General features: G+C 54.1%; 1 protein-coding gene across 2 annotated transcripts in view; it reads left to right on the top strand.

The window, feature by feature from the left end:
* The first annotated feature begins 1,144 nt into the window (after positions 1-1,144).
* The window catches only part of LOC116979821 (prolyl 3-hydroxylase 2-like), a 40,946-nt gene continuing 30,984 nt past the window's right edge, over positions 1,145-11,106 (top strand). Inside the window, exon 1 of one of the 2 annotated variants that reach the window (XM_033031686.1) lies at positions 1,145-1,701. In XM_033031686.1, the coding sequence (XP_032887577.1) occupies positions 1,306-1,701 (396 nt within the window). In that variant the 5' untranslated portion in view covers positions 1,145-1,305. The remainder of the gene's footprint in view (positions 1,702-11,106) is intronic. The other variant, XM_033031685.1, reaches the window with a different exon arrangement.

The following is an 11,106-nucleotide window of genomic DNA, read 5'->3' as shown; positions in this document are numbered from 1 at the left end:
CCCACCTTTTGCCCTCCCCGTCCCCTTCCACCCATTTCCCTCCCTCACATGTTTACATTTCGTTCCTCTTCTCTCCTCAGCTGACACCCTTTTGTCTTCTTTTCACCTCCAGCCTTTGTCACTTACTCCACCCATCTGCCAATCACCCCACCCTCAGCTGTATCCACCTATCACTTATGTAGGAAGGAACTGGAGATGCTGGTTTAAACCGAAGATAGACACAAAATGCTGGAGTAATCAGTCTGAAGAAGAATCTCGACCCGAAACATCACCCATCCCTTCTCTCCAGAGATGCTGCCTGTCCCGTTGAGTTACTCCAGCATTTTGTGTCTATCTACCTATCACTTGCCTGGCGTTGCCCCATCTCCACCTCTCCAGCTTCTCCATCAATCTGAAGAAGGGTCCTTGACTCCTTACCCAAAATGTCACCCATCCATGTTCTCAATAGAGGTTATCCAGCATCTACAGTGGCTTGTGTACATCTCAAAGAGATGCTGCTTGATCTGCTGTTTTCACTCCCGAATGTTGTGTTTTGCAAGTTTCCAGCGTCTGCAGTTCCTAGTGTCTCCAGCGGTCAGTTTGTGGCTGCATATCTGGAAGTGATTGCAAGGGCTGGGACTATCCGTGCAGTGGAGCTCTCTTGTTTTGGGCTGCTGCTAAGTGTGGGATGCGGTTGCATTCAGTGTGGAGAGACACACACAGAGACTGACAGCCAGCGGGAGAGAGACGGTGAAAGAAAGATACACGCATTGAGAGAGTAGGAAGGAGGGAGACACTGTGTGTGAGAGAGACAGGCGGACAGAGACGGAGACGGACACGGAAGGGGAGAGAGAGAGGGAGAGACGGTGAGAGAGACTGAGAGAGAAAGAGAGAGACTGAGGGAGAAAGAGAGAGACTGAGGGAGAAAGAGAGAGACTGACAGGGAAAGATAAATAATTTAGGTGTATTAGTATCATGTGCACCGAGGTGCAGTGGAAAACTTTTTATGAGGAGAGAAAGTGTGAGTGAGGGAGAGGGAAAGGGGGGGCGAATCAAAGGGAGGGGGGAAGTCAGAGGGAGGAGGAATCAGGGAGTAGAGAGACAAGAGAGTGTTGCTGAGGGAAGAGAGGGGGAGAGAGAGAGAGAAAAGGGGAGTGGGAGGTAGAGTCAGAGAGAGGAAGTGTGGGAGAGGAAGAGAGAGTGTGTGAGTGAGAGTGAGAAAGAGTGAGTCAGAGAGGGTGAGTGGGATTGAGCGAGGGTGGCGAGGAGTGAGTGGGACGGGGGGGGGAGTGAGTGGGACGGGGGGTCTGAGTGAGGCAGAGGGAGATGGTGTCCATGGTGTCGGCTCTCTGGGCGCTGTGTTGCGGGCTGGTGGCGGCCTGGGGGCATCTGACGCCCTTCGACGAGCTGTACGAGGACGGGGTGAGGGCTTACTATGACAGCGACTGGCCGGCGGTGGTGCGGGCCATGGAGGGGGCGGCGCACAGCTACCGGGAGCGGCGGCGGCTGCAGGTGGGCTGCAGGCTGGCTTGCGCCGCCCGGCACGGTGTGGAGACGGCCGGGCCGCGGGTGGTGGGCTCCGTGCTGCGCCGGGCCCGCTGCATCGAGGTGTGCGGCCAGCGAGGCCTGGGCCCCGCGTCGCTGCACCGGGCCAACCGCGACCTGGAGCTCGAGTTCGAGCGGCGCGGCCCCTACAACTACCTGCAGCTGGCCTACTACAAGGTGAGGGGGCGGCGGGGCACCGGGTCAGTGGGCGGAGGGTCACCAGGCGGCAAGACCTCACCTACCTGGGCAAGAGGGGTTGTGTTGTGCTGGAGATGTTGGCATGCAGGGAGGTGTGGAGTTGCCACCAATATTGCTGCTGGAGTCGATGGGTGCAGTGGGTGGTGGCCATTTGGCCCATTGAGTCTAGCCCCGTCTCTTTGAACGAGCACCCTCCTAGGTCCCCTTTTACCTTGTGTAGGAAGGAACTGCAGATGCTGGTTTATACCGAAAATAGAAACAAAATGCTTGAGTAACTCAGTGGATCAGGCAGCATCTCTGACGAAGGGTCCCGACCCGAAACGATACGTCACCCATTCATTTTCTCCAGAGATGCTGCCTGACTGAGTTACTCCAGCATTTTGTGTTTATCTCCCCTATTGCCTTGCTCTTCCACCCGGACTTTTACAAGGTTTCCCCTTCAGTGCTCGGCCCAGCCCTCTTTGTGAAGGGTCTCCTGAAGCGCTGTCTCTCCACTCTCTGCCTTTGCCTCTGGTGTGATCACCCGAAGTCCATGTTGTACGTCTCTTGCAACAACTTCTCCTTGTTTGTTCCACCACAGGATTGTGAACATGCTCTCGGTCTCGTACTCCCCTCCCCTGCAACGTAAATAGCCCGAGTCCACACATGACTGAGACCTTTCATTGCTCACCCATTCTGGCTTTGCTACGAACTCTTGACATCCTTCCTGGTGTGAGACCAGAGCTGACCCTGGAATCTATCTGGGGTTAGCCAGTGTTTGACATGGCAGCTCTCTGTGTTTTTTGTCCTTGATTCCTCTATAAATAGGAGCAGGAAGGTTGGGTTGTCAGCAGCCTTCTCCATTAGTCCGACCCCTTGACCTCGTGCCCTCAGACCGTCGCTCGCTTCCACACGGCTCCGTGTGTGAGTGTGGGAAGCCTCCACTCTCCCCCCCCCCCCCCCCCCCTCCACTCTCCCCCCCCCCCCCCCCCCCCCCCCCCCCCCCCCACCTCACGTTCACCGGCCCGCCAGCCCGCCCCTCCCGCGGTGAGTAGCCGACCCCCCTCCCATGTGTTACGGGTGAGGTCATTGCTTCCTGCAAACACTGAACCGTCCCTGTCGGTCACTGAAGTACATCCGCTGGGCTGGCCGCTAACTCCCCGGGGGGGAACATCGCTATGTATAAATGAGCTGCCGTGTTTACTGCAGACACTGCCCCTAAAACAAACAACTGGCTGTAAACCTTCTCATGCCCGAATAGTAAATGGTGCCTCGTAAATGCAAAATGTGTCTTTAAAGCGCCTTGTATAAAGTCTGAAGAAAGGTCTCGACCCTGAACGTCACATATTCCTTCGCTCCAGAGATGCTACCTCACCAGCTGAGTTTCTCCAGCATTTTTATCTACCTTGTATAAAGCGGGTGTTAGCTACCTCGGTGGCCTGTGTCATGTCCTGGCGTCCCCTCTTCCTCAGTCCGTGCACCATGGCAACATTGGCTGGCATGTGTGCGATTTGTTTAAAGCCACTGTTACAGTAGCTGTCTCTGATGGAAGCAGTTCCACAGATGAGGCCGTCCCATAAATGCCACAAACATAGACATTCTGAAACCTTTCACCAGGATGGAAATTTCAAGTACTGGAGCACATAGCTTTAAAGTGAGCGGGGAACAGTTTTCAGGAGATGTACAGGGCAAAGTGTTTTACACAAAAGGACCGGTGGGAGCCTGGTGCGCGCTACCGGGGTGGTGGTGGAGGAGGATGCGATAGTGGTGTTTAAGAGACGTGGATAGGCACATGGATATACAGGGAATGGAGGGATAGGGATCAGTTAGTTTAGCCTGGCATCATGTTGGTTACAGAAATTATGGGCCGAAGGGCCTGTTCCTGTGCTGTGTTCTATGTTCTAATGCACACTGAATATACTCGAGGTCACCTCTAATTCGGTCGGGGTGAGTCCGGGACAGGTTGACAAAGGTGAGCGAAGCCAAAGCGCCGTGTACTACAGTTCCTACAGTGGACATAATATCTTTGGTTTTAGTCATTGTTTTATTGTCAACTGTACAGAGATACAGTGGAAGCTTGCCATGCGTGCTATCCAGTCAAATCAAACCATACACGAGTACAATAGTTGTGTACAATAGTATACAACACAATTCCATCTTCTGGAAGAGCCCGCAGAGGGTCGCCACGGTCGGGTGCATCTTGTAACTACCAAGTTTCTGAAACGTCCATCCTTGCCCAGGAAGTGCAGGGGTAGGTTAATTGGCTTCGGTAAAGTTGGTTTGTCCACTTACTTATTTCCTCACGTCAAGGCCCGGTGTCCTGGCGGCACAGGATGGATGAAGTAGAGGTCGGCTCCTTCCACTGTCGCTCCGCGCATTTACCGCAGGCTGTGCTCGCTCACCCGGCTGCTGTAGGGCCTCCCGCGGCCGCCTCCTGCTCTCCCCCCTATGCCGGTCACTGCTCCCTGGCCTTGCACCCTTTTCCCGTCTCTGCCACTCTGCCCCCATTGCTACCACAACTGCCCACGACATGCTCAAAGTCAGTTATTGGCATTGATTAAGGCGGTGGTCTTACCCGGCCGTGAGGACGTGTCGATCACACAAAGTGCCAGGGACAACCTGCCCCTGATCTTTGTTCATCCTAAGATCCCGGTGTCCCTGCGTCTCTGCTGAGGTTTAGTTCCCCCGCCGGAGTCTCCCCCGTACATCGGCCTCCCCCCATCTCTCGGCGGCCCCCCCCCCCCCCGTCCTTCTGCTGCCCCCCCCCCCCGTCCTTCTGCCCCCCCCTTCTGCCCCCCCCCGTCCTTCTGCCCCCCCCCCCTCGTCATTCTCCTCCCCCCCTTCTGCCCCCACCCCCTTCTGCCCCCCCCGTCCTTCTGCCCCCCCCCCGTCCTTCTGCCCCCCCCGTCCTTCTGCCCCCCCCTCGTCATTCTCCCCCCCCCCGTCCCTCTGCCCCCCCCCGTCCCTCTGCCCCCCTGTCCATCGGCCTTCCCCCATCTCTCGCCCCCCCATGTCATTCTGCCCCCCATGTCATTTGCCCCCCCATGTCATTTGCCCCCCCCGTCTTTCTGCCCCCCCCCCGTCTTTCTGCCCCCCCCGTCTTTCTGCCCCCCCCCCCCCGTCTTTCTGTCCCCCCCCCCCCGTCCTTCTCCCCCCCCCCCCTGTCCATCGGCCTTCCTCCATCTCTCGCCCCCGCCCTCCCCCTCCCCCGTCCATCGCCACCCCCTTCCGATGACGGATTGCGTTGTGTTTGTGCGGTTGTGAGCAGCTGCACGTAACTTTCCAGATGTTGCTCATCTCCTCTGGCTTCCCCACTTCCCCGCTGAGTGTCCAGCTTTGTAAACTCATTAATCCTCCCGGTGGGATCGGGAGGGAAGTTCTGGCTTTTCTTTCTCTCCATTTAACCGTTGCCCTCGTTGCAGGGAACCAGCGGTGCCGGTGGGTACGTTTGCCTGTCCCCGCTCCCTGATCCTCACCCACCCGTCCCGGGGCAAGTCTGGAGTAGTTGCTGTTGTTCAGTCTAGTTTACAGATACGGTGTGGAAGCAGGCCCTTCCACGCACTGACTCCGCGCCCACCAACGGCCACACTAGTTCGCACGACACGCTAAGGACAATTTACAAATTTACCGAAGCCAATTAACCTGCAAGTCTGGGAGGAAACCGGAGCACCCAGAGAAATCCCACGCGGTCACAGGGAGCTAGCAACTCTACCCCGGTGGGTGTGAGCGGGTGTCCAGAGGTGTGGACCAGGAAATTATCACAATGAAGGGGTGCTTGTGTCCCAAGTGTCTGTCCCTCCTCCCCGCTTCCTGCCCCCTTGTAACCCACACCCTCCCTCACGCCCCTTGTTTCATGTTCCCGGGGTTCAGCAACATTAAACGGTGTCTTCCTCTCCACGTATTTGCCGGAGCAGGAGGGACCTGGGGTCGCTGTGGAGGGACCAGTACTCTCCAGGGGTGACACAAGGAAGGACACAAAGTCGTTCATTTCCATCTAGTTTTGAACAGAGTTGTATCTTGGCTGGTTGCCTCCCACCAGAAGCATCTGCATTCCTCTGAAATTGTGCAACGCGTTTTGAATTCTGTGATCGATCATCATCCACAACTTGGAGCAAACTATTTTGCATTCCACGATCTGGGAAGAGTTGCTTCCAATCCCCAGATCTGCTGCTCCCTGTGAGGTCACATCTTCTCTCCCAGCCGTTGCCAAGAAACAGGATTAGAAGTTTTCCCCCTTAGCTTCCGAGTGTAAATCTCTCGCTGGGTAACAGTTGGAAAACAGCTTTCGTGGAAAAAAACACGCTGGCGTTTCCTGGAAGTTCAGGCCGTCGGTTCAGCGCTACTCAGGTTGTTATGGTTACCTCGCTCTCTCTGCATTTCTCATTCAGCTACCCCAGAAAAACCGTTCACTTGTCTTCAGTTCCCTGACTGATTTAACAGTGCAGCCCAGGAACAGGCCCTTTGGCCCACCATGTCAAGTTATCCTGACTTGTGCCTACATGTGGTGTATACCTGTCTATCCATGGTTACTCCTGTCTACTCAAAAGTCTCTTAAATACCACTATTGTATCTGCTTCCACCACAACCTCCAGCAGTGTGTTCCAGGCACTCACCACCCTCTGTGTACAATACATATAGAGCTCGAACCACGGCCCAGGGCCCGGAGCGCGGCTTGACACATACACGGACACACACACACGGACTGGGTCCGGAGCCGCACTCTTCCCTCCCTCTCCGCTCCAGACTGGAATATTGCGTTGGGGGAACGAGGCCTAACGGGTCCCACTTGGGGTAGGGAGGGGAGAGGGGTTACTGACAATGTTAACACAAACAGGACTCACGGTCCAATGAGAGATTTGTAACATTGTTGTAATGAGGGGGGGGGGGGGGGGGTGAAAGGTGGTTCAACAAAGTATTGACTCAGGGGGGCTGAATACGTTTGTACGCCACACTTTTCAGTTTTTTATTTGTAAAAAAATTTGAAAACCATGTATCATTTTCCTTCCACTTCACAATTATGCGCCACTTTGTGTTGGTCTATCACATAAAATCCCAATAAAATACATTTACGTTTGTGGTTGTAACGTGACAAAATGTGGAAAAGTTCAAGGGGTATGAATACTTTTGCCAGCCACTGTAAGCACATAATGCTGGAGTAACTCAGCGAGGCGGGCAGCAACTCTGGAGAGGAGGAATTGTGATGTTTCGGGTTGAGATCCTTCTTCAGACTTAACTTTGCATGAGAGGGGTAAAGTTGAATGGAAATGTCAAATCCGAGAAGGCAGAGAAAGTTATGTTCTCTGGTGTTTGACATTTCCACCCTGGGGAGTAAACTTCTGACTGTCTACCCTAAGTGTGCCTCTCATAATTCTAAATACTTCCACCAGCTTCCTCTCAGCCTCCAATACTATAAATATGTAGAGAAAACATCCCAAGTCTATCCAAACGTTCCTTCTAACTACCGCACCGCAATGCAGGCAGTATTCTGGTAAACCTTCCTCGCCCTCTCTGACACTAACCTTACTGAGAATTGTTTATAAACTCCCGCTATACAAAAACTGCCTTCTGACGGTATTTGCTAAATTCTTTGCTGAAAATCCAAATATTTGTAAAGGATGAAGCTGTTTGTGTCACATTTCTATAAATATCTTGTGAACATGTTTATAGTACGTCCGAGTATTTTGGGGAAGGTTATGAGACTTCAGTTGTCTGCTAACGTGGAGTAATTGCTAGCTCGGTAGTTGTGGCAAGCAGCCTTTCCGCTGTTGACAGGGACAAGCAAGAGAAGTGGGAGGGTCAAAGGGAGGGAGACGTGGCACATATCAAAGGAACAAAGTGCTGGAATAACCCAGCGGGTCAGGCAGCATCTGTGGAGGGAATGGGTAGACGACGTTTCCGGCCCGGACCCTTCTCCAGTCTGAAACATTGGCTGTCCATGGATCCTGAGTTTGCAGGGATGTTGCGGAGTGGGACTGGCTGGATTAGTTGATGTGGAGCCAGTATAACACTGATGGGCTGAATGGCCTGTCCCTGGTTTTAACCAGCCTGGATTACTTGCTGATGCTATTGGCCTGTCTTACCCCTTTCCCTGTGATTTGAGATTAAGGTTGGTTAGTTTGTTGGTTGGTTATTCCTGACCTTATCCACTTCTCCGTCCCACGCCCGTAGTTTATGTGCTATCCAGTCAAAGGATAGACTATACATGAATATGATGAAGCCGTCCACAGTGCACAGATACATTACAAACGGTACAACATTTAGTGCACAGATATCACATTGAAGTCCAATAAAGTCTGATTAAAGATAGTTAAAAGGTCTCCAACGAGACATATAGGAGGTCAGGACCATTCTCTACAATTGCATCTAATATGGAAGTATCTAAACATCTAAACTCAGCGTGAAGTTTAATAGTCGAGGTGTTGAGAATGTTGACCCCGCACGATCTCAGGAGCTCTGGCGTAGGAGGCAGCTGCCGTCCATTGGTGGCTACCCAGTCCATCGGTGACTGACGCCTCTCCTGTGCGGAGCCTGGAACCAGTTAGTCATTCGGGTTTGCACGCCTAATGAGTTAGTTCACCGCTCCTCCCTATCTCCAACAGTGGTACCTTATCCACACATCCTGCCCAAACACTTGCAGCGTGTTTCCTACGCCTCGCCCAGTCTGAGCAAAACCACAGACCAGTGTTACTGGCACGGTGTCAGCCACAGAGACAGAACCAGTCCCGTCCCACCACGTGTCCCTCTCCTCGCCTCCTTCCCGTGCTCCTCGCTCCCACCATCACAGACTCGCTACATGTGTGCTCAGGCCGCTTGGCACAGCTCAATCACTGGGCACCTCTCCCTCCCCAACCCATTTCCCACCATCACTATCTATACCTGGGCACTTCAAGTACTTGTCTGGAAACATCGTGGTCACTGTCACTGTCTCTCCCTCTGCTCTCCCCAGCACTGAGCCCCAGTTAATAGTCAGTCTCCCCGTCACCCCCCCCCCCTCCCCCCCCCCCACCCCCCACCCCCGTCACCCCCCCCCCCCCCCCCCCCCCGCCCGCCAATCTTCCCTTGCCCTGTATCCATGTCCTCTAGTTTTACCTACATCTGATATGTTTTAGGGAACGATTTAATAGGAATCTGAGGGGCATTTTATTTTACACAGAGTATTAGGAATATGGAATGAGCTGCCAGAGGAAATCGTTGAGGCAGGTGCTATTGCAACTAAAATAAAATATTTGGACAGGTACATGGATAGGAAAGGTTTAGAGGGATGTGGGCCAAACACAAGCAGATGGGATGTGTAGATGGGGCATCTTGGTCGGCACGGGCAAGTTGTCCTCCCCGCCCCTGCCTCTGTCTCCTGAGGTAGAGACTGGGTCCCACATGGATCCCCTCCCGTGTCCCACGCACGGAGCCCCTCCTATGTCCCCTCCCGTGTCCCCCACACGGAGCCCTCCCGTGTCCCAGACACGGAGCCCCTCCCACTCGCCCCCTGAGCCCACGGACACTCGAGTGGCCCCATGTGGGGCTGCTGGCATGGCTGGGAGGGAGATCTCACTAGAGTAAATTCATGAGGCAGGTACGACAGAGGCATTTAAGATATGTGCAAACTCCACACACAGACACTCCTGCAATGTGCCCCCGCCCCCTCCCGCAGTACCAGTGCAGGGATACAGACATCAGCAGAAGCCCATCTCCCCACAACATTGCTGCTGTGACAGCTCTGCTCTGTTACTGAGGGAAGGCCGTTCGGCCCGTCGTCAGTGCTGGCCCCTCTCCAACCCGACTCTCCCTCCTCTCCTGGAATTTGCCTTGTCTGTACAGCGCTTGCCCCTTCTGCCCCCGTCGTTTGACCCCTGAAGATCTTGCATAACCCCCCCCCCCCCCGCATAATTCCAATAACTCATCTCCAAGCCTTGCTCATAGTAAACAGTTTCTCTCTGTTTATATTAGCAAAACTGCCCTGCCTCAACAGCTTCACTCTGCCTTCCATTAATCTTCTCAACTTAAATATTAATAAATATAGCCTCTCCAATGGCCAAAACACTTCACCCCTGACCACAGTCGTACGGCATGGAAACAGGCCCTTCGGCCCAACTCATCCATGGCGACCAAGGTGCCCCATCTACACCAGTCCCACCTGCCCACACGTGGCCCATATCCCTGTAAACCTTTTTCTATCCAAATGTTTTATAAAATATATAGTACCTGCCTCAACTACCTCCGCTGGCAGCTAGTCCATATATCCACTACCCTCTATGTGGAAAAAGTTGCCCCCCAATTTCAATAGACAATGGACAAAAGGTGCAGGAGTAGGCCATTCGGCCCTTCGAGCCAGCTCCACTATTCAATGTGATCATGGCTAATCATCCCCAATCAGTTCCCCGTTCTCCCCATATCCCCTGACTCCGCTATTTTCAAGAGCCCTATCTAGCTCTCTCTTGAAAGCACCCAGAGAACCGGCCTCCGCCGCCCTCTGAGGCAGAGAATTCCACAGACTCACAACTCTATGTGAGAAAAAAGTGTTTCCTCGTCTCCGTTCTAAATGGCCTACCCCTTATTCTTATTTCCTATTAAACATTTCCCCTCTCAACCTATGTCCTCTATATCTACGCCTCTCCTGATTTTATATACCTCTATCAGGTTTCCCCTCAACGTCCAGAGCTCCAGTGAAAACAGTCCAAGTCTGTCCCACCTCCACTGATGCCCCTAGTGCCGGCAGCGAGCTGTGCGCAAAAGATCACAGAGCTCCGCGTTCTTCAGGGTGTGACACAGTGTGGAGAGGATGGCTGGTTGATTCAGGGAATGAGGGGGTTAATGTACAGGGAGGTTTCCCCTCAACGTCCAGAGCTCCAGTGAAAACAGTCCAAGTCTGTCCCACCTCCACTGATGCCCCTAGTGCCGGCAGCGAGCTGTGCGCAAAAGATCACAGAGCTCCGCGTTATTCAGGGTGTGACACAGTGTGGAGAGGATGGCTGGTTGATTCAGGGAATGAGGGGGTTAATGTACAGGGAGGCTAGGCAGATTTGACCGATCGGGTTTGGAAGCGAGGGGTGGGGAGGGGGGGGGGGGGGGGGGGGGCAGTGGGACTTGGGCGGTCTGAAGCAAAGATCCTATAGCAGAGCTCCGCTATAGGATCTTTGGTCTGAAGGAGGGGGCTCGGATGTAAATCTCCCCACCCCCTGTTGTTAGTGGCGACTGCGACCAGGGTTAGCGTGAGGGGCAGGTCTGGAGCCGGGGTCTGTGCGGGGTGGGGATTGCTTTACACGATGATGGGACGGGGACGTGGGGGGACGGACGGACACTGGGACTAGAGTGAGGGGTCTGTAGCCGGGGACTGGGGGTGGGGGGTGTTTGATGCTCTACACGGGGGGGGGGGGACAGACTCTGAGACTAGGACCAAGGTGAGAGGCG

The sequence above is a fragment of the Amblyraja radiata genome, chromosome 13 (genome assembly GCF_010909765.2).
Source record: "Amblyraja radiata isolate CabotCenter1 chromosome 13, sAmbRad1.1.pri, whole genome shotgun sequence".
In the NCBI taxonomy this organism is placed as follows: domain Eukaryota; kingdom Metazoa; phylum Chordata; class Chondrichthyes; order Rajiformes; family Rajidae; genus Amblyraja; species Amblyraja radiata.
Note: the sequence above shows the minus strand (reverse complement) of the source record. Positions and strands in the feature narration are given on the sequence as shown.